Here is a 27,487-nt window from a genome sequence, read left to right as displayed (position 1 = left end):
GAATGGCAGAGTGATTGTGAACAAATGGGTGCCGTGACCCAGATTGGCTGTATAATGCAGAAATACAGTTGAGCAAAGAAACCTTTTGAGTTGATACATCAGAATGTTTTGCTCTTTTGCTATAATAAAAGTCATGTAACAACAGTTAAAGGCGTTCCTTATAAAAAAAAAAAGATGTACGTTCAAACCCAGAAAACTACATACGCAAGTAAAAATTCAAATGTATGAAAGTGGGCGCACGCGACTAATCTCAGCACGATCTGACCAAACACAAGCCAGTAGGATTTTTTTTTTTAGTGTTTCGAGTGAACGGCAGAGTGATTGTGCAGAAATTGGTGCCGTGACCCGGATTGGCTGTAAATACAATTCAGCAAAGAAACCTTTTTAGTTGATACGCCAGAATGTTTTGCACTTTTGCTATAATAAATATAATTTAAAAACAGTTGCCTGGCGTTCCTTCTAAAAAAAAAAGACATACGTTCAAATCCAGAAAACTACACACGCGAGTAAAAATTCAAATGTATGAAAGTGGGCGTACACACAAATCCAAGAACATTTCTTTGTTACATCGCAATCAACTTGAAATTGATCCCCAATAGAAATAGAAGTTGTGTAATTTACAACAAAATGTCTTCATACAATAGCCTGACTACAGTTTACCCAGAGGGACAAGACTTTGACTCTTGTTTGATTACTCAATTCATTATTACAACCCAGTAGAGCTTATTGAATTTCATGTCCTTGCCTCGATCTTTGTTGAAATCTAATGATGCCTCGCCCCACCGTCGGAGTCAGTGGGTACATTTTACGTGAACTGCTACCCAAGTATCCACAGCCTGTAGAAACATACGGCTGCTATGGTTCCACGTGGGCCTCAGTCTTGATTTGTCTCGTCTTTGCCGAGGAAGAGGGCGTGCGGCGGGTTTTTGTGCGTGCGCAAGCTTGTTACACGTTATTTCTGAAAGATGTAACAACTGTTATTCAACAAAAGGTCGCTCTAGCAATTGGCGCCGTGACCCGGATTGGCTGTTCTGAGGTCCGGTCCGAGGTGGAGCTGCTCGGAGGACTTAAGGACAAATTGACTACAATGCAATACTATTCTAAAACCAGTGGCGTGCGGTGAGGTTAATGTCTGGTGAGGCACGACTGCATCATCACAGTCAGATTTACAATGAACCTGCAGTGCAGGTGTACCTAATGTTGTGTCCCTGCGGTCGTTCGCGGCTCCTGCAGCGCGAGCATTGTTGTTTTTGCACTTTTTGGCTTCTTGTTAAGTGACTTTTTTTGGGTGGATTCGGTCTTGCACATGGAGGGTTTGGGTGTGGGCTTTGGTTGGTGTGGTTGCGGCGCTCCCGTCGGGCGGTGCATTCTGCGGCGGAGGTGCTTGGCACCAGGAGGCGGGGTTATGAGACGAGCCTCACACAGTGTGTCTTCGCAGCAGTATTATGAATGCTCAGCACTAAAAATACGTTACACACATACAGTTGTTGACAAAATACACTGTACATTATATACCTCAGCTAACTAAACTATGGAAATGTATAATATAATTCATATAGCAATACGGTCTCACTGCACAGCAGGCCAGCAGTTAGCCGAGTCATTGCGCACAATCCATGTTGAGACACAAATCAGTGACGTGCCTCAACTGGCTGCTGATCACCGCACCGTCTCTTCTCAGTATTTGAACGGCAAATGTGAAAATAAAAATAAAAATAATCTAAAACTGGTGAAGTTAAATGGAAAATAACTTTAGTATAATCACTGGATACATATAACAATTTAATTATTATTTTTTTCTTTTTACTTTTTTTTTTCTTTCCATGATGGCAGGTGAGGCCGTGCCTCCCCCGCCTCTAGTGACGGCACGCCACTGTCTAAAACATATATATATATATATATATATATATATATATATATATATATATATATATATATATATATATATATATATATATATATATATATATATATATATATATATATATATATATATATATATATATCAGTGACGTGCAGTCAGGGGAGGCAGGTGAGGCGGGGCCTCACGTGCCATCATGGAAAGAAAAAAAATTAGACCGTATTGCTATATGAACTATATTATACATTTCCATAGTTTAGTTAGCTGAGGTATATAATGTACAGTGTATTTTGTTAACAACTGTATGTGTGTAACGTATTTCTTGTGCTGAGTATTCATAAAACGGCTGCGAAGACGCACTGGCTGAGGCTCGCAGTAATCCCGCCTCCTGGTGGTAGAGAATGCACCCCCACCGTAGAATGCACCCCCTGACGGGAGTGTTGTATCAACTAAAGCCCACACTTAAACTTTCCACGTGTAAGATTGAATCTATTTAAAAAAGTTATTTAATAAGAAGCCAAAAAGTGCAAAAACAATAATGTTCGTGTTGGAGGAGTTGTGAATGACTGCTGGGCCGCAACATTAGGTACACCTGCAGACTGCAGCACGGATTTCATATTTTATTCATTCACAACTCCTCCAACACGAACATTATTGTTTTTGCACTTTATATGCAATATAAAGCATATATATATATATATATATATATATATATATATATATATATATATATATATATATATATATATATATATATATATATATATATATATATATATATATATATATATATATATATATATATATATATGTATATAGCTCAAAGTAAAGCCGCTGCTCCTCCATATCGAGAGGAGCCAGATGAGGTGGTTCGGGCATCTGGTCAGGATGCCACCCGAACGCCTCCCTAGGGAGGTGTTTAGGGCACGTCCGACTGGTAGGAGGCCACGGGGAAGACCCAGGACACGTTGGGAAGACTATGTCTCCCGGCTGGCCTGGGAACGCCTCGGTATCCCCCGGGAGGAGCTGGACGAAGTGGCTGGGGAGAGGAAAGTCTGGGCTTCCCTGCTTAAGCTGCTGCCCCCGCGACCCGACCTCGGATAAGCGGAAGAAGATGGATGGATGGATGGAATTCAACACGATTCTCGATTCAAAAAGTCTTTTTTTCCTGATTCAAAACGATTATCTATTCATTCAATACATAGGATTTCAGCAGGATCTACCCCAGTCTGCTGACATGCAAGCAGAGTAGTAGATTTTTGTAAAAAGCTTTTATAGTTGTAAAGGACAATGTTTTATCAACTGATTGCAATAATGTAAATTTGTTTTAACTATTAAATGAACCAAAAATATGACTTATTTTATCTTTGTGAAAATATTGGACACAGTGTGTTGTCAAGCTTATGAGATGCGATGCAAGTGTAAGCCACTGTGACACTATTGTTCTTTTTTTTTCTTTTTTATAAATGTCTAATGATAATGTCAGTGAGGGATTTTTAATCACTGCTATGTTGAAATTGTAACTAATATTGATACTGTTGTTGATAATATTCATTTTTGTTTCACTACTTTTGGTTTGTTCCGTGTCGTGTTTGCGTCTCCTCTCAATTGCTCTGTGTATTGCAGTTCTGAGTGTTGCTGGGTCGGGTTTGGTTTTGGAATTGGATTGCATTGTTATGGTATTGCGGTGTATTGTTTTGTTGGATTGATTAATTTAAAACATTTTTAAAAAATAAAAAAAAAATCGATTTAAAAAAAAAAAGAGAATCGATTCTGTTTTTTTTATAATGTCCTGCCCAGCTTCTCAGGCAAATCATATAGTAGATGTAGATGCCCATATCGGCTGTTCAGATTTACTTTACAAAAGAGAAGTGTAGGATACTTCTCTTGTTGCCTTATTTGTATTTTGACTTTATTAAATATATTTATATTATCATTTGGTGCAGCCGGGCCGGAGCAGAAGGGGATAGAAAGAGAAAAAAAAGGAAGACAGAGGGGGAATTGTGGGGATAAGAGGGGGATTAGACAGAGAGACAAAAACAACAACAGCAAACACAACAACAACAACAACAACAACAACAGAGCAACATCAGCAAATACGACATGTACAAATATGATGGTAAAAGTAATAGCAAATAAGCAGTTAGCGAAATTAAAAAATAATACAGAAATGACAATGAGCATTATTACACTAAAAATGGAGCAATATGAATACCAATAGAAATAGTGCTATTGATAATAAACAATACCAATACTTTACCTTTATTATCAACAATACCATTGTTCAAATGAAACAATACATATACATATTGATAACTTGAGATACGAAAGAATGCAGAAAAATGGAGGGGAAGAAAGAGAAGCAACCTACATTAACCTTGTAGATTGTTATAGTAACAATAGGTTAAGCTTTGTCAGTGTGCCATGTGTTATACCCAGTTTACCCTAGGGCAACAACGTTAATATATGTTTGATGAAACGTGATTATGTGCATGAGTGTATGTGTGCATATGTACTTGTATATGTACAGTATGTGTATATGTGTGCTTGTACAGTGAATGTATATGTACAGTATGTGTATATGTGTGTTTGTACAGTGAATGTATATCAATCAATCAATGTTTATTTATATAGCCCTAAATCACAAGTGTCTCAAAGGGCTGTACAAGCCACAACGACATCCTCGGTACAGAGCCCACATACGGGCAAGGAAAAACTCACCCCAGTGGGACGTCGGTGAATGACTATGAGAAACCTTGGAGAGGACCGCATATGTGGGTAACCCCCCCCCCCCCCTCTAGGGGAGACCGAAAGCAATGGATGTCGAGTGGGTCTGACATAACATTGTGAAAGTCCAGTCCACAGTGGATCCAACACATCAGCGGGAGTCCAGTCCATAGTGGGGCCAACAGGAAACCATCCCGAGCGGAGACGGGTCAGCAGCGCAGAGATGTCCCCAACCGATGCACAGGCTAGTGGTCCACCCGGGGTCCCGACTCTGGACAGCCAGCACTTCATCCAAGGCCACCGGACCTATGCAACTCCCCCTCGCAAGGGACAGGGGAGAAGAGGAGAGAAGAAAAGAAACGGCAGATCAACTGGTCTAAAAAAGGGGGGTCTATTTAAAGGCTAGATTATACAAATGAGTTTTAAGATGGGACTTAAATGCTTCTACTGAGGTAGCATCTCTAACTGTTACCGGGAGGGCATTCCAGAGTACTGGAGCCCGAATAGAAAACGCTCTATAGCCCGCAGACTTTTTTTTGGCTCTGGGAATCACTAATAAGCCGGAGTTCTTTGAACGCAGATTTCTTGTCGGGACATATGGTACAATACAATCGGCGAGATAGGCTGGAGCTAAACCGTGTAGTATTTTATACGTAAGTAGTAAAACCTTAAAGTCGCATCTTAAGTGCACAGGAAGCCAGTGCAGGTGAGCCAGTATAGGCGTAATATGATCAAACTTTCTTGTTTTTGTCAAAAGCCTTGCAGCCGCATTTTGTACCAACTGTAATCTTTTAATGCTAGACATAGGGAGGCCCGAAAATAATACGTTACAGTAATCGAGACGAAATGTAACGAACGCATGAATAATGATCTCAGCGTCGCCATTGGACAAGATGGAACGAATTTTAGCGATATTACGGAGATGAAAGAAGGCCGTTTTAGTAACACTCTTAATGTGTGACTCAAACGAGAGAGTTGGGTCGAAGATAATACCCAGATTCTTTACCGAGTCGCCTTGTGTAATTGTTTGGTTGTCAAATGTTAAGGTGGTATTATTAAATAGATGTTGGTGTCTAGCAGGACCGATAATCAGCATTTCCGCTTTCTTAGCGTTGAGTTGCAAAAAGTTAGCGGACATCCATTGTTTAATTTCATTAAGACACGCCTCCAGCTGACTACAATCCGGCGTGTTGGTCAGCTTTAGGGACATGTAGAGTTGAGTGTCATCAGCATAACAGTGAAAGCTAACACCGTACTTGCGTATGATGTCACCCAGCGGCAGCATGTAAATACTAAAGAGTGCAGGGCCAAGAACCGAACCCTGGGTAACTCCGCACGTTACCTTGACATAGTCCGAGGTCACATTGTTATGGGAGACGCACTGCATCCTGTCAGTAAGATAAGAGTTAAACCAAGACAAGGCTAAGTCTGACATACCAATACGTGTTTTGATACGCTCTAATAAAATATTATGATCAACGGTATCGAAAGCGGCGCTAAGATCAAGAAGCAGCAACATAGATGACGCATCAGAATCCATCGTTAGCAATAGATCATTAGTCATTTTTGCGAGGGCTGTCTCCGTAGAGTGATTTGCCCTGAAACCGGATTGAAAAGGTTCACAGAGATTGTTAGTCACTAAGTGTTCATTTAGCTGCTGTGCAACAATTTTTTCGAGAATTTTGGAAATAAACGGAAGGTGGGAGACCGGTCGGTAGTTTACCATGAGGTCAGGATCGAGGTTAGGTCTTTTGAGCAGAGGATGAATAACCGCTTTTTTGAATGCTAGGGGAACAGTGCCGGAGGAAAGTGATACGTTTATAATAATTAACACTGATGGACCTAATAATACAAACAGTTCCTTGATAAGTTTCCCAGGAAGTGGGTGAAGTAAACATGTTGTTTGTTTTATCCCACTTACACGCTGTAATAATTCCTCTAATGTTATTTCATCAAAAATAGAGAGACTATTTTGGAGGGCAGTGTCCGTCGTATATACAGTCGTATTTGTGTTAATAGAACCCAGTTGTAGCTGGGATGCGTTGTCTTTAATCTCCTTTCTAATGAGTTCAATTTTCTTATTAAAGAAATTCATAAAATCATCTGCCGAGTGGGTGGAGCTACTGGGAGGAGTCCCTTGTTGGGTTAGCGATGCTACTGTACTAAACAGAAATTTAGGATCGTTTTTGTTGAGGCGGATGAGATTTGAGTAGTATTTAGCTTTAGCTAAGGTAAGCATGCGTTTATAAGTTATTAAACTATCACTCCATGCTTGATGGAAAACCTCAAGTTTAGTCGCGCGCCATTTGCGTTCCAGTTTTCTACATGATCATTTATGAGCTCTAATTTCTTCTGTAAACCATGGGGTGCGCCTTTTAGGGGCCCTTTTTTGCTTTAGCGGTGCTATACTATCAATAATTTCGCGCAAGGCATCGTCAAAGTTGTTAGTGAGGTTATCAATAGAGCCGACATAATTTGGGAATGGTGCCATTACCGAAGGCAGTAGGTCAGCAAGAGTCATCGTTGTGGCAGCATTAATGTTGCGGCCGCTATAGCAGTTATTATTATTATTAGCTTGTTGACAATGAGTCAAAACTTCAAATTTTATAAGGTAATGATCGGACATTACTTTAGTATATGGAAGTATCATAACTTTGGAGGTGGTGACACCCCTGACAAGCACTAGATCTATTGTATTACCGTTGCGATGCGTGGGTTCATGTATTATTTGTGTAAGACCACAGCTATCAATTATGGTTTGGAGCGCCACGCACTGAGGGTCCGATGGGGTATTCATATGGATATTAAAGTCCCCCATTATGATTATATTGTCGGCGTGCGTCACTAGATCAGCAACGAACTCTGAGAATTCACTGATAAAGATCGAATAGGGCCCAGGGGGGCGGTAGATAACAGCCAGGTCGAGAGGTAGCGGTGTGACAGACCTCATAGTAAGCACCTCAAACGATTTATATTTATTATTTAGGTTAGGGGTAAGGTTGAAATTTTCATTGTATAGAATGTGTATGTGTGTGTTTGTACAGTGAATGTATATGTACAGCATGTGTATATGTGTGTTTGTACAGTGAATGTATATGTATACGGCCCCAGCCTCCCCGAGAGCCCATCCCACAAACAGTAGGTGTGGTGCCCAGGGAACCAGGGACCACTGCCCCCACGCAGCCAAGCCGGACAGCGACAGGAACCCCAGAGCCTGGCCCACCGCGCCGCCCACAAGGGCCAGCAGCAGGCCGCAGACAGACGCACCCGGCAGAGGTCAAGGCACGAGAAAAGCAGGGGGCAGCCAGACCCCAAGCCAGCGAGAGACCACACCCCACACGGACAGAAAGGCGGGACGCCCCGCCCGAGGGGCCCGGAGACCCCCCGCAACCGGACGGGAAGACCGCCCCCGCCCCACCGGCAACCGGGCCCCCACGAGTCCCTACCCCCCCCGCGCGGCGAGGCCAGCCCACGGCCACCCCACCCAAGCCGTCCGCCACAGGACCACCCAGCACGGGGCCACTGGAACCACCCACCCCACCCGGAGGGACCCCAACGATGGAGATGGAACAACCAGCAACCGCCCCGCCGAGTCCCCCCCTGAGGTAGGGGAAAATAAATAAATAAATAATAATAAAAATAATAATAATAATATTAATAAAATATATTAAAAAATAAGAATAAATAAATAATTACATCTATTTAAAAAAAATTTTTAAAAAAGAATTAAAAGAAGATCACAGACATGCTGACACACAAGGTCGCTACCCCAACAACTGGCCGACTCGCAGCACCTCGGAATACCCTGCAGCACCAAGCTACAACAGTAGACGCAGGGACCAGACCCAGCAGGCCCCAACCAAGACGGGCACCCGGAAGGGATGGACGGTGGGACCCAGGAGCTCCAGACACGCAGTCCGGATGCAATAGCCCCCACACGACAGGCAGGCCCAGAACGTACCCCCAGAAATATACATACATATCTATATACATACACATACACATGGGGTCTTGCCCCACCTTACCTCTCTGAGCTGCTCCACCTCTATGCCCCCACCCGGTCCCTCAGGTCAGCTGATCAGCTGATCCTGGAGGTACCCAAATCCAAGCGTAAGCTCAGGGGGGACAGAGCCTTCTCTGTTGCGGGCCCCAAACTCTGGAATGATCTTCCACTTCATGTGAGACAGGCCCCTTCTTTGGCTATTTTTAGGACCCTTCTTAAAACCCATTTTTATTCACTGGCTTTTAACCCAGCATGAGACTTTAAACTGTTTTTAACTTTTAACTTTTTTAACTGCTTTTTATCTAACAAAATTGTTCTTAGGGTAATTTTGTATTTGCTTTTTTAATGTGTATTTTACTTCTGTTTTAAATTTTATTTTTTAGTCTGTCCTTTGCCTTTATTTCTTTGTGGTGTACAGCCCTTTGTTTTTCAACTGTGGTTGTTTTTAAAGGGCTTTATAAATAAAGTTGGTATGGTATGGTATGGTATGGTACACATACACACACATACACATATATATACATACATACATACATACATACATACATACATACATACATACATACATACATACATACATACACACACATATACATACATATACACAGTTTGTCAGCCCCGACAACAACCACGCGCACGCGCTGCCACCAGTCACAACATCAGCCACCCCCCTGCACCAGACCCAGCAGCCACGGGCGCCCACACCACAAACAAACGGCAGCAGAAACAGCAGCCACAACACCCCCAGACAGCCAGCACCACCCAATCAAATCAAAAGCGATAAAAAAAAAACGCGACTGGCAACCACATGCCAACAGGATCACGGAGACCAGCCAGCGCCAGCCCGCCAGCAAGCCCAAACGCCAACACGCAAACAAGAGACACCAACACCCCCCCCCCCACCCCCCACCAAAAGACCCCACCACCCCAACCCAAACCCGCCCAAACACACCACCGCCCAAACAACCGAGACACAGCATCCAGACCAGACACGGGCGCCACGCCGCCACCACATCAAGTCGCCAACAGAGACCCCACAGCGCAAGGTCGGGCCACACGGGCACGGACCCCACCCAACAGGAAGCGAGACCCGCTGCGACGCCACACACAAATAAATAATAAGATTAAACAAAAATAATAATAATAATTAAAAAAAAATTTTAAAAAATAAAATACAATAAAATAAAATAAAATACAAATTAAATTAAATAAAATTAAAAATAACAAATAAAAAAATTAATAAAAATAAAAATAGAATAAAAAATAAAGTAAGTAAATAATAAAAATTATTTAAAAAAAATAAAAATAAAAAAATAAAAAGATAATAATAATAATAATAATAAATTAATAAAAGCCTGGCAGGCCACCAGAACGCAGTCCCCGGAATCCGCGCCGGCCGACGAGGCAATGAGGGGTGCGCCGAACCCCAACCCCCCCACATGCATGTGTACAAGGCCCCCAGAGTGTCTACTGTGTAGTTAAAATTAGGAGGTCAGCCATTACAGCCGACCTCCAGTCCCTATTGATGCGTGTACTGTAGCGTGAGTGAGATATGTATGCTTGTGGGAACTAATAATGCGATTAAAATTTGGGGACATCAAGGTCTTGGTGGGAATGAGAATCGATTCTGAATCGCACAACGTGAGTTCAGAACTCCAAAATTAAATGGAAAGAGGCAAAAATCATATATTTAGGACTACACATTACACCAAACCTTTATACAAGCAGAGATCTAAAGCTTAAACATTTAAAAAATAAGATAGAATCCATAATGGAACGCTGGTCACGTCTCCAAATATCACTTTGGGGTCAGGTGAACATAGTAAAAATGAGTATACTGCCAGCAGTTAATTATATACTGAAAATGATGCCTGTCCTAATTAATAAAAGTTGGTTTAAGAAAATACATACAATGATATCACATTTTATATGGTGTGGAAAGAAGGCTAGTTGTTCATACTTAAGGTTGTCTTGTACACAAGATAAAGGAGGACTACAATTACCAAACTTCTTACATTATTATATCTCCTTCGGTTGTGAACAAGCAAGCCACTTATTTCATTCTTCTGCAGATAAGGACTGGATCAACATAGAAAAAAAATGTTAATGAATTTGGACATTGATGTGGGGAGTTTATATTATATTGAAAAAATACCTAATGAATTGAGGCAGAGCCCAATAGAAGACACCTTTAACATTCTAAAATTAAAATAAAATACTAGGAATCAAGTCAATGACATCTGTCAATCAACTGCTTTGGTACAATCCTAATATCATAATTAATAAAAATGTGGTTAAATGGACAGCATGGAAAGATAGATGTATTACTAAACCTCATCATATTATTAATAAAAACTCTTTTAAACCGTTCAATGATTTAGTTGATCAATATAATGTACCCAGAAGTCATTTTTTTAATTTTATCTCTTTAAAACACACTGTAAATAAATGCATATCCTCTGAAAGTATGTCTTTAAATAGCCATGAACTGGAAGATGCACTTTTTAATCAAGATACATTTAAGAAATTAATTAAACTATTTTATGGAATAATAAATGAACACCACACTAGAAATGCAAATGATGCATGGATGATGGACTTAAACATTTTAGATGAAAGAGACATATCATGGAATGATATTTGGAAACATGCCAATAAGCCCTTTAGAAGCATTAAAGATAAACTGACTCAATTTAAGATCTTGAATAGATTGTATTTTACATCTTCTCAGCTGTTTAAAATTGGTGTAGTAGATAGCAAGTTATGGATGAAGTGTCGGGCAGCCGAGGCAACTCTTGTTCATTTATTGTGGGAATGTCAGAGAATAAAAGAGTTATGGTTGAAAACAACAAAAGAAGCAATCACAGTCCTTAATATAAATATCCCAATGACACTGCAAACTTGTATTTTTGGGGATCTCCATCAATTTAGTAACGTGTCATCAAAGAGTAAAAATGCATTTCTTTCAATATGCATAATAACAAAAAGGGTAATATTTAAAAAATGGATAGATGTTGATAGTCCAACTCATACTGACTGGTACACAAGCTATGGAGATTATATCAGTAGAAAAAACTGCATTTGGTTTACATAATAATGAGTCATATATTGGAATATGAGATACATTATTTAAATTAGTTTTAACTATTAAATGAACCAAAATATGACTTATTATATTATTGTGAAAAATATTGGACACAATGTTTTGTCAAGCTTATGTGATGTGATGCAAGTGTAAGCCACTGTGACACTATTGTTCATTTTTATTTTTTTTATTTTTATTAATGTTTGTAATGATAATATAAATGAGGGATTTTTAATCACTGCTATGTTGAAATTGTTACTAATATTGATACTGTTGTTGATAATATTCATTTTTGTCTCACTACTTTTAGATTGTTCCGTGTCATGTTTGTGTGTCCTCAATTGCTCTCAATTGCTCTGTTTATTGCTATTCTGAATGTTGCTGGGTCGGGTTTGGTTTTGAAATTGTATTGCATTATTATGGTATTGTTGTGTATTGTTTTCATTTAAAAAAAAAAAAAAAAAATCGTTTTTGAATCGAGAATCGTGTTGAATTGGAAAAAAAAAAGTGACCCCAAGAATCGATTTTGAATCGAATCGTGGGACACCCAAAGATTCACAGCCCTAATATACATACATATTCTATTAATATAATTACTGTAATTGGATATTAAGAGTATGTCGAAGTTGGACCCCTACCTTGTTTACTTCCATGAGGACCTACCTAAAGTTTTTTAATCAATCAGAAATATCAAGCGGGCAGCACGGTGCATGAGGGGTTAGTGCGTCTGCCTCACAATACGAAGGTCCTGGATTCGATCCTGCACTCGGGATCTTTCTGTGTGTAGTTTGCATGTTCTCCCCGTGACTGCGCGGGTTCCCTCCGGGTACTCCGGCTTCCTCCCACCTCCAAAGACATGCACCTGGGGATAGGTTGATTGGCAACACTAAACGGTCCCTAGTGTGTGAATGTGAGTGTGAATGTTGTCTGTCTATCTGTGTTGGCCTTGTGATGAGGTGGCGACTTGTCCAGGGTGTACCCCGCCTTCCGCCCGATTGTAGCTGAGATAGGCTCCAGCGCCCCCCGCGACCCCGAAGGGAATAAGCGGTAGAAAATGGATGGATGGATGGAAATATTAAGCAGATAAAATGTGCCAAACATTGATAAGTGTGGAGAGTGTTTTGCATTTTTCCCATCATGCTTTGTACTAAATGTAAATGTGTGTAATTTTGAATATTTTATAGCGAAATAACATTTTTTTTATCATATCCACAGAGTTCAGTGACATTTTGTGTTGGTTAGATTTTTTTTTTTTTTTTGCACCATGACTAGGGAAGGTTGTTTGCATTGGATATTAGAAATAAATGCTGCTCATATTATGTTAATATAATTACTATGATTGGATATTAATCAATCAATCAATGTTTATTTATATAGCCCTAAATCACAAGTGTCTCAAAGGGCTGTACAAGCCACAACGACATCCTCGGTACAGAGCCCACATACGGGCAAGGAAAACTCACCCCAGTGGGAAATCAATGTGAATGACTATGAGAAACCTTGGAGAGGACTGCATATGTGGGTAACGTTCACAGAGATTGTTAGACGCTAAGTGTTCATTTAGCTGCTGTGCGACAATTTTTTCGAGGATTTTCGAGATAAATGGAAGGTGGGACACCGGCCGGTAGTTTACCAAGAGATCAGGATCGAGGTTAGGTCTTTTGAGTAGAGGATGAATAACCGCTTTTTTGAATGCTAGGGGAACAGTGCCAGAGGAAAGTGATAAGTTTATAATATTTAACACTGATGGACCTAATAATACAAAAAGCTCCTTGATAAGTTTCCCAGGAATTGGGTCAAGTAAACATGTTGTTTGTTTTGTCCCATTTACACATTTTGACAATTCCTCCAATGTTATTTCATCAAAGAGAGAGAAACTATTTTGGAGGGCGGTATCCGTCGTATATACAGTCATATTTGTGTTAATAGAACCCAGTTGTAGCTGAGATGCATTGTCATTAATCTCTTTTCTAATGACTTCAATTTTCTTATTAAAGAAATTCATAAAGTCATCTGCTGAGTGGGTGGAGCTACTGGGAGGAGTCCCTTGTTGGGTTAGCGATGCTACTGTACTAAACAAAAATTTAGGATCATTTTTTTGAGGTGGATGAGATTTGAGTAATATTTAGCTTTAGCTGAGGTAAGCATGCGTTTATAAGTTATTAAACTATCACACCATGCTTGATGGAAAACCTCAAGTTTAGTCGCACGCCATTTGCGTTCCAGCTTTCTACATGATAATTTCTGGGCTTTAGTTTCTTCTGTAAACCATGGGGTACGCCTTTTAGGGGCCCTTTTTAGCTTTAGCGGTGCTACACTATCAATGGTGTCACGCAGGGCGTCGTTAAAGTTGTTAGTGAGGTTATCAATAGAGCCCACATAATTTGGGAATGGTGCCATTACCGAAGGCAGTAGGTCAGTAATAGTCGTCGTTGAGGCACCATTAATCTTGCGGCTGCTATAGTAGTTATTATTATTATTATTATTAGTTTGTTGACAATGAGTCAGAACTTCGAATTTTATAAGGTAATGATCGGACATTACTTTAGTGTACGGGAGTATCGTAACTTTAGAGGTGGTGACACCCCTGACAAGCACTAGATCTATCGTATTACCGTTGCGATGCGTGAGTTCATTTATTATTTGTGTAAGACCACAGCTATCAATTATAGTCTGGAGTGCCACGCATGGAGGGTCCGATGGGGTATTCATATGGATATTAAAGTCCCCCATTATGATTATATTGTTGGCGTGCGTCACTAGAACAGCAACAAACTCTGAGAATTCACTGATGAAGTCCGAATAGGGCCCAGGGGGGCGGTAGATAACAGCCAGGTGGAGAGGCAGCGGTGTGACAAACCTCAAAGTGAGCACCTCAAACGAGTTATATTTATTATTTAGGTTAGGTGTAAAATTATAGTTTTCATTGTATATTAGTGCGACACCCTCTCCCCTTTTAAGAGGTCGGGCAACATGTGTATTGGTATAGTTAGGAGGAGATGCCTCATTTAGCGCAAAAAAATCGTCTGGTTTGAGCCAGGTCTCGGCGAGACCAACGATGTCAAGTTTGTTGTCTCTAATGACTTCATTAACTCATAACGTTTTGGAAGATAATGATCTTATGTTTAAAAAGCCCATATTATAGGTAGTGGGCTGTTTTGAGGATTGTTTGTTGAAATTATCCGAAGTAGCAATATTAATAATGTTGCGTTTATTATGCGTAGTGCACTTTAAATAGTTTCGACCATATCTAGGAATTGATACGATGGGAATTGTCCGATTGTTTGCTAGATGTTGCGATAAACTGAACGCATCATAGTTAGCCACCTCAGTAGATTGCATGTCTGCCTCTGACACGGTCACAAAAGAAAAAACATTATGTGAGTTGTGATTTATTTTAAGAGAATTGCTATGTGTGCTGGGATTATCCAGCCTGGCGCCGGCTAGTTCTAGTTTAAATGGCTTCTTACCCGGAGACTCCACGCTTCTTTGGTTAGCTTTTCCCTTTGTTGTTAGCCCCGCTCGGCATCCCCGTTTCTGCTTCCGCTCACACCGCTTACGTCGTCTCCATTGGCGGTCACCGCTAGCACTTGACTCCGCTGCTACAAAGGCCGCTCGATGTAGCCCGCAAAGTATTCCCATGCTAGCGAGGAGGTCCACCGTACATGCATCTTTCAGTCTACAACGACTCGATCCATCCACATCCAGAATTGTCTGTCGGTCGTATGTGATCACAGAGTGTTCACGCTTTGAGCCAGCCATGAAATTGACAGAAATGACGGGTGTTTTTTGCCAAATCGCTCTACACTCCCAAGAGCGTTAGCAAGCCGCTGCATAGCAATGCGCCACCATCTTGTCTTAGGGTATGTGAAAGTTGAACTCTTACCTTGTTTACTTCCATGAGGACCTCCTTAAAGTTTTGTAATCCATCAGAAATATCAAGCAGATAAAATGTGCCAAACAAGCGTAAGTGTGGACAGTGTTTAGCATTTTTTCCCATCATGCTTTGTAATAAATGTAAACGGGTGTAATTTTGAATTTTTTATGGCGAAGGTACATTTTTTTATCGTATCCACAGAGTTCAGTGACTGTTGACGTTTTGTGTTGGTTAGATTTTTTTTTCCTTCACCATGACTATGGAAGGTTGTTTGCATTGGATCTTAGAAATGAATGCTGCACACATTGTATTATATTAATATAATTACTATAATTGGATATTAAGAGTATGTGTAAGTTTGCCTTCTACCTTGTTTACTTCCGCGACTACCTCTTTAAAGTTTTGTAATCCATCAAAAATATCAAGCAGATAAAATATGCCAAACATTGATAACTGTGGAAAGTGTTTTGCATTTTTCCCATCATGCTTTGTACTAAATGAAAATGGTTGTAATTTAGATTTTTTTATGGCGAACGTACGTTTTTTATTGTGTCCACAGAGTTCAGTGACAGTTGCCATTTTTGTGTTATTTGTTTTTTTTGCACAGTGACTAGGGAAGGTTGTTTGCATTGGGTCATATAGGTAAATGCTGCGCATTTAGTACAGAACAAAAGGTCATTAACCAGGAAAAACTCATGTTGTCCACTAGATGGTGACAAAGTAGCAGCATCAAAAATGTTACGACTCACCGGTGCGTTCTCTGTCCCGCAGACACGCCGTCCTGGTCCTGGCTGCCCCAGTTCTGCAACCTGCGGGAGCTGGGCGGTCGCGCTCAGCACGGCCAGCTGGACGAGTCCGGCAGCAACATGGTGCACATCAAGCAGAAGCTCTACCACAACGGCCACCCCAGCCCTCGGCACCTCTGACTCACCTGTGACTCACCAGTGACTCACCTTCCGTCCTTCTAGAATCTTCTTCCGGACCTCCTCACCTGGAGGACGATTGGCAACCAGAACATTTTGGAGGGTGTTTTTTTTTTTCTTCTCTAGAGACACTTTGTGTGTTCATCGTGGAAGTGGGCATGCTCTTTTAGGACACACGTGGCCGGCCTTTGTTTCGCTTTTGGTTTTTGGGGGGGTTGAGGGTTTGAATGCCAACTTTTTTTTTTTTTTGTCATGTTAGATTGCTGCTTGTCTGCAAAATTCCACATTTTCGTACCTTGTTTCTCAGAAACGATTGGCTTGATGGCTCCAATGAAGGAACCAATGAGAGATAAACGTGGAAACATGTGACACACACACACACACACACACACACACACACACACACACACACACACACACACACACACGGAATTAGCTTTGTTACATAGTCAAACAACTGAATGTAATTTTATTCCTGTAAATATGAAAGGGGGGGAGGGGTTAGGGCTTCATATTTTACTGTTGGACAACATTTTGAGTTGATTTTGCTTGTTGCTAGGCAGAATGTGCGGGGCTCAAGCAGACCTGCCCATCTGATTGGTCGTGAGAGATATGATATATGAATAATACATACTATATTTGTTATTATGCATATGAATAATTTGTACACTTTAGTAAAAAATACTACATTTATTCATCACTAAAATGACAAAAAAATATTATTTATTTAGAAATATTAAAAATGTCATCGTCTCAGTTAGGGTGTCTTTATGTTAGGTAAAATATGATTTTTTTTTTAATATCAGGGAGCATTATTTAAAATATATAGTTTATTATTGTCGGTGACACAAATAAAGGCTTCCACCTTAATTAACGCCTTACCATTAACACATGCCTGGTGCTCTCTGTAGTTGAGTAAATAACCCCCTGGACACGAGATGACGAAAATATGGTCAGTCCAAATAAAACATCAACTAGTGAACTCAAAAAGTGTTGACTGCGACATTTAGGTTTGTGTTTTTGATAAAAAAAAATTTGTTGACACAAAAAGTGGAGGAAACCCTAACCTGAAACCCCCCCCCCCCCCCCCCATTCCCCCCAAATCCCCCCCTCTGCCCCCCCATCAGACATTGCTGTTGTGAGGATGACATGTCTGTTTTAATAAAAGTGCCATTGCAGCACAACAGTGACATCTGCTGTCGAATTGTGTCATTACAACCACAACACCTCGCCTCGGTCACACGCTCCTGTTGTAGAGAGGATCTTTGACTAGGTTCTTGCAGAGTGTGCCTCACATATAGAGGATCTTGTAATGTGCTTTAAAACAGCACTGTGTCAACTAGAAGATCTCGGACGAGCGTTTTTGTAGATGGTCTTTTAAAACAGCAACGTGTTCCTGTCACATAGAGAGGATCTTTGATTATTGGTAGATCCTTAAAAACAGCAACATGTTCCTGTCACAAAGAGAGGATCTTTGACTATTAGAACAGGTCCTTAAAAACAGCAACATGTTCCAGTCACATAGAGAGGATCTTTGATTATTAGTAGATCCTTAAAAACAGCAACATGTTCCTGTCAAATAATGAGGATATTTGCTATTAGAATATGTCCTTAAAAACAGCAACATGTTCCAGTCGCATAGAGAGGATCTTTGATTATTAGTAGATCCTTATAAACAGCAACATGTTCCTGTCACATAGAGAGGATCTTTGACTATTAGAATAGGTCCTTATAAACAGCAACATGTTCCTGTCACATAGAGAGGATCTTTGATTATTAGTAGATCCTTTAATACAGAAACATGTTCCTGTCACATAGAGAGGATCTTTGATTATTAGTAGATCCTTAAAAACAGCAACATGTTCCTGTCACATAATGAGGATATTTGACTATTAGAATTGGTCCTTAAAAACAGCAACATGTTCCAGTTACATAGAGAGGATCTTTGATTATTAGTAGATCATTTAAAACAGCAACATATTCCTGTCACATAGAGAAGATCTGTGTCTATTAGTAGATAATTTAAAACAGCAGAGTGTTCCTGTCATATAGATGATCTTTGACTATTAATAGGTCTTTAAAAACAACAGAACGTTCTTGTAATTTAGAGGATCTTTGACTATTAGTAGGTCCTTAAAAAAAGCCGAGTGTTTTTGTCATAGAGGATCTTTGACTGTTAGTAGGTTCTTAAAAACAGCAGAGCGTTCCTGTCATATAGAGGATCTTTGACTATTAGTAGGTCCTTAAAAACAGCAGAGTCTTCCTGTCATATAGAGGATCTTTGACTATTAGTAGGTCTTTAAAAACAACGGAACGTTCTTGTCAAATAGAGGATCTTTGACTATTTGTAGGTCCTTAAAAACAGCAAAGTCTTCCTGTCATATAGAGGATATTTGACTATTAGTAGGTCCTTACAAAACAGCAGAGCATTCCTGTTATAGCGAGGATCTTTGACTATTAGTAGGTCTTTAAAAACAACGGAATTCATTATTAGTAGGTCCTTACAAAACAGCAGAGCGTTCCTGTCATATAGCGGATCCTTGACTGTTAGGTTCTTAAAAACAGCAGAGCGTTCCTGTCATATAGAGGATCTTTGACTATTAGTAGGGCTTTCAAAAACAACAGAACGTTCTTGTCATATAAAGGATCTTTGACTATAAGTAGGTCTTCAAAAACAGCAGAGCGTTTCTGTCATGTAGAGGATTTTTGGCTATTAGTAGGTCTTTCAAAAAAACAGCAGAGCGTTCCTGTCATATAAAGGATCTTTGACAATAAGTAGGTCTTCAAAAACAGCAGAGCGTTTCTGTCATATAGAGGATATTTGACTATTAGTAGGTCCTTACAAAACAGCAGAGTGTTCCTGTTATGTAGAGAATCTTTGACTATTAGTAGGTCCTTAAAAACAGCAAAGTCTTCCTGTCATATAGAGGATATTTGACTATTAGTAGGTCCTTACAAAACAGCAGAGCATTCCTGTTATAGCGAGGATCTTTGACTATTAGTAGGTCTTTAAAAACAACGGAACGTTCTTGTCAAATAGAGGATCTTTGACTATTTGTAGGTCCTTAAAAACAGCAAAGTCTTCCTGTCATATAGAGGATATTTGACTATTAGTAGGTCCTTACAAAACAGCAGAGCATTCCTGTTATAGCGAGGATCTTTGACTATTAGTAGGTCTTTAAAAACAACGGAACGTTCCTGTCATATAAAGGATCTTTGACTATTATCAATCAATCAATCAATGTTTATTTATATAGCCCTAAATCACAAGTGTCTCAAAGGGCTGTAGCAGCCACAACGACATCCTCGGTACAGAGCCCACATACGGGCAAGGAAAACTAGATATTTCAAAAACAACACAGCGTCCCTGTTATGTAGAGGATCTTTGACCATTAGTAAGTCCTTAAAAACAGCAGAGCATTTCAGTCTTATAGAGGATCTTTGACTATTAGTAGACCCTTAAAAACAGCAGACCAATCCTGTTTTGTAGAGGATCTTTGACTATTAGTAGGTCCTGAAAAACAGCAGAGCATTCCTGTCATATAGAGGATCTTTGACTATTAGTAGGTCCTGAAAAACAGCAGAGCATTCCTGTCATATAGAGGATCTTTGACTATTAGTATAGGTCCTTAAAAAACCAGAGCGCTCTTTTTATATTGAGGATCTTTGATGAGCATTTTTGCATTATTGAATCAGGTGATAATTGATACACAACATAACGTTCACATGTTTAATTTAAGTCCACTAACTGTGTGAAAGAAAGGAAGATGTTGGATAAATGATTAAATGTCAATAAAAAATGTTTTAAATACAAGCACATTGACACAAAATCTACGTAGTGGTCTGGAAGTTGTACACTTCATAACTGAGCATATATTTGTATACAAACTCATAAAGCAAGAACTTATTGACCATAGTCACGTGTCAGTTATTTGTATTTTCATCAATAAGGTTCCTTTCCCGTTTAGAAAAGGTTATGTGATAAACACAGGAAGTCACATTAGAGAAAAGAGTAAGTTTAACTTTTTTTTCTCCGGCATTGTGGTGAATTATGAAAGCGCTAACAAGTGATATTCTTTCGTGTAAGTGTGTCAAGCATATTTTAAATGAACTAAACCATTTTCCATAAATGAGTGTTGCACAATGTACATGATGCATACAGTATGTAACTGACCCCCATTCGCCGCTGTTGGAATTGTAAAACAAGGATGCATTCGCTTACTATCGGACGTGACATTTAAACATACCTGTTTAACAAGTGCTATTTTGATTTGTTTAATATAAAGGATAGCATATATATCAATATATATTAATAAATGTAAGGTTATGTTTCTCTTTCTCGTGCATTTCGACAGAAAGCGCTAAAGGCAATAACCGTCACATGTCAACCTTCCGTACGTCACATGAACGCACCACAACGTAAAAGGGCGTGGTTTAAGGCTTAAAAAGGCACCCAAACTTCGCTGTGGGGCATAATAAACTAGCTCCTGTAGTTTCATTGACTTAAACCATTTTTTTTAACCTTTTTACTTCATAAAAATGTCGGTTATTTGTGTCGCTCTGTCCCGGAATGTCTTGTCTGCGAGGAACTCTGGCATGACGCTGGTAAGTCGCCTAAATAGACACTTTCCTCGCCTGGTGTTAATATCTATCATAACTGTGGAAGGCTACATTATATATTTTCACATTCGTGTATGTCATATTCATTTGAACGGAACGTTAAATAACTTTTATATTCTCTTCGAGAACATTATTGCATTAAAAAGCTTTTTTTTTTTAATTCACCCTTCAATTGTCGACGAAAGGCAGTTTGGTAACACGGTGATGTAACGCTGCTATGACACTTCATGGCCACTAGAGGGCGACGCAAGACTTGAATGATTGAAAATAAGCACTCAATGGCCACATCATTAGGTACAGTTTAAAGATGTGATTTATGGAGCCGGATCTTGAGCTGTTATTATATAGTATTTTATTATTAGTATTATTATTATTTTTTTCCAAGGATGATATGTTTGGTCGGAATCATTCAGATTTGTGTAGTGTTTTCAACATTGTAAACCTTCCATAAGGTAGTGCTTAGGCAGGGACATCAGCTTGAATTTTCACTCACCTAAAAAAAACCGTGGAGCATTAAAAAAAAAGAGAATAGAATAAAATGCACTAGAGCAGTGGTTCTCAAACCTGTTCCACCAAGTACCACTTGAGAAAACACATGGCTCTCCAAGTACCACCATAATGACCAACGTTAGAATACCGTAGCGCGTAGACCTAAGTATTCGTTAAAAACAAAGCCGAGGTTTTTAGTTAACAAGTATATTTAATATTTCTGGCCGTTGTAACATTACACGCAGTTCAAAGAGTAAGACAGTTAAAATTAGGACATAATAAAAATGTAAGTACAAAATTATACTACCATACCTGATGTCTGTACGCTTAAACTACCATTTAGAATATTTAACCTGAAAAATGAATTCAAATATAAATAAATAGAAAAATAATGATAATAAATAAATAAATAATAATAATTAAAAATAGATGTATGTATATATATATATATATATATATATATATATATATATATATATATATATATATATATATATATATATATATATATATAGATGTATGTATGTGTATATATATATATATATATATATATATATATATATATATATATATATATATGTATATATATATATATATATATATATATATATATATATATACATATATACATATATATATATATATGTATATATAATTTGTGTGTATGTGTGTATATATGTATGTATGGATGGATGGTATATATGGATGTATGTATGTATGAATGCATGTACTGTGTATATATATATATATATATATATATATATATATATATATATATATATATATATATATATAAATATATATATATATATATATATATGTTTGTGAATGTGTGTGTGTGCGTGTGTGTGTGGGTGTGTGTGTGTGTGTGTGTGTGTGTGTGTGTGTGTGTGTGTGTGTACAGTCGTGATCAAAAGTTTACATACACTTGTAAAGAACATAATGTCATGGCTGTCTTGAGTTTCCAATCATTTCTACAACTCTTATTTTTTTGTGATAGAGTGATTGGAGCACATGCTTGTTGGTCACAAAAAACATTCATGAAGTTTGGTTCTTTTATGAATTTATTATGGGTCTACTGAAAATGTGACCAAATCTGCTGTGTCAAAAGTATACATACAGCAATGTTAATATTTGCTTACATGTCCCTTGGCAAGTTACACTGCAATAAGGCGCTTTTGGTAGCCATCTACAAGCTTCTGGTTGAATTTTCGACCACTCCTCTTGACAAAATTGGTGCAGTTCAGCTAAATGTGTTGGTTTTCTGACATGGACTTGTTTCTTCAGCTTTGTCCACAGGACTTTGGGAAGGCCATTCTAAAACCTTAATTCTAGCCTGATTTAGCCATTCCTTTACCATTTTTGATCTGTGTTTGGGGTCATTGTCCTGTTGGAACAGCCAACTGCGCCCAAAGACCCAGCCTCCGAGCTGATGATTTTAGGTTGTCCTGAAGAATTTGGAGGTCATCCTCCTTTTTCATTGTCCAATTTACTCTCTGTAAAGCACCAGTTCCTTTTTTTTTAACTTAAATTTTTATTCTGTCACATGCATACATATATCAACAGGGTCAACATCTTACAATATATACATAGTCAATTTATATTCCATATCAAGCATTTGTGGTGTCATTTTCCTGAGTTTTGTATTCAGTCCATTTTGTCCATTTCTCAAGAAATAGTTCCTCCTGTATTCTGAGTCTATGTGTAAATCTTTCCATTACATATAGTTCTTCCACAATGCACAGCCACTGTTCACAGGTCGGTGAGCTGCTACTACGCCACAGTCTTGTAATTGCCTTTTTGCTGGCTGCTAACAAAACCTTGACTAAATAGAAATCATCGAATTGCATATATTCCTGCGTCAAGTTTCCCAAGTATAGTATCATACTTGTTTTTGGAATGTCATATTGTAGTACTTCTTTTATCACTGACCACACGTCATACCAATATTTTTCAATATTGGGACAGTTCCAGAACACATGTTCGTGGTCAGCGTCCATATTTCCACATAGCCTCCAACATGGTTGTTTCTTTGCTGCGACTCTTCCGCTTATTTTTGGAGTTATAAAGTATCTAGTCATGTTTTTCCAGCAAAACTCCCTCCATACCCTAGAACTCGTGGCCGTGCACTGCGTTTTACAAATATTATACCAGTCCTTTTCAGTGATCTGCTCCCCAAATCCTCTTTCCCATTTCTCTTTAATGTACATGGTTGAAGTCCCCTTGCTTGTCATCAATCCCTGGTAAACAGCTGAGATCACTCTACATTTTTTATTATTATAAGCTTGTACCATTATTCTAATTAGCGGGTTCATTGATGCCCTTTTAATTTTTTTAATATAGTAGTCCCTTATCTGTAAATACCGGAAGAACTCATGTTTGTCTAGATCATATGTCGCCCGTAGGTCTTCGAAACTCCTCATCTGCCCATCTTCCAACAGTGTGCACATTGCCGTCAAGCCTTTTCGTTCCCACTGTTTAAACCCATGATCTTCGAACCCAGGCTTGAAATTGGGATCACGTGTCAACCATCCTAGTATCTTTCTTTCATCCTCTAATTTGTATTTTTTTGAGATATTATTCCAAATTCCAATTGTAAATTTAGTAATCGGACTCAGTTCTGCCTCTACTCTCTTTTCTATTGTTTTATTTGCCAACAAGTTTTGGATAAGATCTCTCCCCTGGTCTAATTCAATTCCCTTCCATTTCGCTTCGTATTCTGGTCTACACCAGCATACTAGATACCGAAGTTGGGCTGCATGGAAATATTCTTTCAGATTTGGCAATGCCATTCCCCCTTTTACCTTGGGCAGCTGGAGAGTTTCGAACCTAATTCTGGGTCTTTTACCCCCCCATATGAATCTCGATATATTTTTATCCCACTCATCAAATTGTATTTGTGGTACTGCTACTGGTAGGGATTGAAACAAGTACAAGAGTCTCGGCAACACATTCATCTTGATTATTTCTATTCTTGAGCTTAAGTCCAGACACAGCACTGACCATCTCTCCAGATCCATTTTAAGCCTCAGATTTATCGACCCATAGTTGGCTTCATATAGTTTATCTCTTTCCTTTGTTATATTAACTCCCAAATATTTGACCATTTCCAGGTCCCAATTTAGTTTATACGTCTCTCTAATTTCTAATGAGGGGTTATAGTTTAACAATAATATTTGTGTTTTTGTGACATTTAACTTATACCCCGAATATCGTCCATAATCTTCGAGGGTTCTCATTAATCTAGGGAATGTTTCTTCTGGATCTCGGAGATAGATCAGTACATCGTCTGCAAAAAGCCCCACCTTGTGTTCATTATGTCTAATCTGTATACCTTTAATTTCCTTGTTTTCTCTAATCAGTTGGGCTAATGGTTCTATAAATAATGCGAATAACGTCGGGGATAAACAGCAACCCTGCCTGGTAGACCTCTCCAATTTGAAGCTTTTCGAAAGACTTCCATTTATTTTGACTCTAGCTGATGGTTCTTGGTATAGTGACTTTATTATCTGTACTGATTTTTTGTTAAAGCCTAGTCTTTCCATTACTTTATACAGGTATAACCAATTTACACTGTCGAATGCTTTGTGAGCATCAACACTCACGAGCATAGCACTTGTTTTTGTCTTCTGTATTTCATCAACTAAATGTAAGGCTCTCCTTATGTTATCCTGAGTTTGTCTTTCCCTAATAAATCCAGTTTGGCAGTCCTCTATTAGATCCGACATAAAGTTTTCAAACCTTTTTGAAATAATAGATGTATACAACTTGTAGTCCACATTCAGTAGCGAAATAGGTCTATAATTGTTACAGTCTTCTTTATCTTTACCTTCTTTATGTATTACTGATATAATCGCTTCTTTCCATGAGGGGGGAATTTTTCCTTTTTTAAGGGTGTAATTAAAGGAGGTCTGTAATAAGGGAATCAACTCTTCTTTAAATGTCTTGTAAAATTCGGCACTAAAGCCATCTGTCCCCGGGGATTTGTTATTTTTGGTCCTTTGTATTGCTTCTTCAATTTCCCCAATTGTTATATTAGCGTTTAGCATCTTGTTTTGGCTAACTCCCAATGAAGGCAGGTCCAATGAATTTAAGAGAAGTTCCATTTCCTCCTCTCTTGCCGCAACTGGTTGTGTATATAGTGTTCGATAATAATTTTCAAATACGTTTTCAATCGCTTCTGGATCGTATAATAGGTTGTTGGTCTTGGGGTCCCTTATTTTGTGAATATTATTTAATGTTTGTTGTTTTTTCAGTCTCCTAGCTAACATCTTTGTTGCTTTAGAGCCTCCCTCGTAGTATGTTTGTTTCACAAACCTGGTCTTTTTTTCGACCTCATCCATAAGCATTTCGTTTACTTTTTTTCTCATGTCTTTAATCTGATCCATTATCTCAGAGGTTCCCACTGTTTTATGTTGTTGTTCCAAATCTTTCAATTTTCCGATTCGTTTTTGATATAATTCTAATCTTGCCTTTTTCATAAAAGATGTTTGAGCTATCAACTTCCCCCTTAAGACCGCCTTCAGAGCATCCCATAAAATTGTCGGCTCCACCTCCCCGTTATCATTCTCTTCTAAATATGAGGTTATATCTTTTTTTGTTGATTCTATCACACTTTCACTATTCAGGATGCCCACATTCAATCTCCATAACGTGTTTTTCTTCCTACTATTTAGATGAATTGTCAAGTATATGACACTATGGTCTGAGAGATCCGTTACTCCTATGTTGCACTCCTTCACTCTGTGTATTTCTTCTTTGTTCATCAGATACATATCTATTCTACTGTACATTTGATGTGGTGCTGAGTAATGAGTATAGTCCTTCTCCAACGGGTGTAGTTCTCTCCATATGTCTATTATTCCCAATTCCTTCATCATTATGTTCACATATTTGCTAATGTGTTCCTTACTTCTAATCGTGCTTGTCGTGTCTAAGTTATAATTCAAAGTCAGATTAATGTCACCTCCACACAGCCAAACCCCCTCTGCTTCTTTGTTAATAACATCAAATATTTTCTCATACGTGGATTTACCGCTATCTGGGGGGACATAGACATTAATTAACGTTACTGTTTGGTTTTCCAATTTCCCTTTCACTATTATATATCTCCCCTCTTTATCACATATTTCCTTGATTAATTCAAATTTAACTGAGTTCGATATTAATATGGCGACACCCCTCCTATTACTCTGTTTTAAGAATGTACTGTAAAATGTATTGTTGTACCCGAGTTTCCTGAATTTTTCATGTTCCTGTTTAGATAAGTGCGTTTCCTGTAAATATATTACCTGCATCTTTTCCTTTTTGAATTTAGCCAAGACTTTGCTTCTCTTAATCGGATTGTTTAACCCATTAACATTCAATGACACCACCCTTACTTCATTACTTTGCATAAAGGTTTTCCTTTCGTACTTTTTCTGTCTTCCCTGTATCACGTCTGTTGCATGTTTCAGTTAAATTTTTTTGAATAATGAAGAAAATAAAAATAAAAATAAAACAAGAAACAAAAGATGACCCCCAAGGTACAGAGGCTCGCTCGCGTGATCCTCTCCAATCCTCAACCTGGCTAGCTTTAACCATTTCCTATCTCTATCGCACAGCGAGCGACTCTCCTCTACACAGGTCCCTCAACCATAACATTGTGAGTTAGAATAAAAGAAAAGATAAACAAAAACCCCTAAGAGGGTATATAGGAGAAAAGTCAATGTTCCAATAAGAAAACAAAAAGTATCAATATCCACGGTTCATGATTCTATATCAAAGTTAAATCTCTGGGATTATATCTATATCAGGACAGAGAGCATATTCCTAGTTATACTACCTAGTAACCAGTGTTCTTTTTTGAACATGAGAGACAAAAAAACAAAACAGAAAAAAACCGGTAATATATATGCGGACC

General features: G+C 38.7%; 2 protein-coding genes across 2 annotated transcripts in view; both read left to right on the top strand.

Moving 5' to 3' along the window:
• Positions 1–17,619, top strand: part of LOC133638216 (transmembrane protein 240-like) — a 32,288-nt gene extending 14,669 nt beyond the window's left edge. Inside the window, exon 4 of the mRNA XM_062030628.1 lies at positions 16,325–17,619. Within this exon, the coding sequence (XP_061886612.1) occupies positions 16,325–16,479 (155 nt within the window). The 3' untranslated portion in view covers positions 16,480–17,619. The remainder of the gene's footprint in view (positions 1–16,324) is intronic.
• Positions 17,620–20,906: 3,287 nt separating this feature from the next.
• The window catches only part of LOC133656235 (succinate dehydrogenase [ubiquinone] iron-sulfur subunit, mitochondrial-like), a 51,615-nt gene continuing 45,034 nt past the window's right edge, over positions 20,907–27,487 (top strand). The window contains exon 1 of the mRNA XM_062057174.1: positions 20,907–21,081. Coding sequence (XP_061913158.1) covers positions 21,016–21,081 — 66 coding nt within the window. The 5' untranslated portion in view covers positions 20,907–21,015. The remainder of the gene's footprint in view (positions 21,082–27,487) is intronic.

Source organism: Entelurus aequoreus, linkage group LG01 (genome assembly GCF_033978785.1).
Source record: "Entelurus aequoreus isolate RoL-2023_Sb linkage group LG01, RoL_Eaeq_v1.1, whole genome shotgun sequence".
Taxonomy (NCBI): Eukaryota; Metazoa; Chordata; class Actinopteri; order Syngnathiformes; family Syngnathidae; genus Entelurus; species Entelurus aequoreus.
This window is presented reverse-complemented; position numbering and strand designations above follow the sequence as displayed.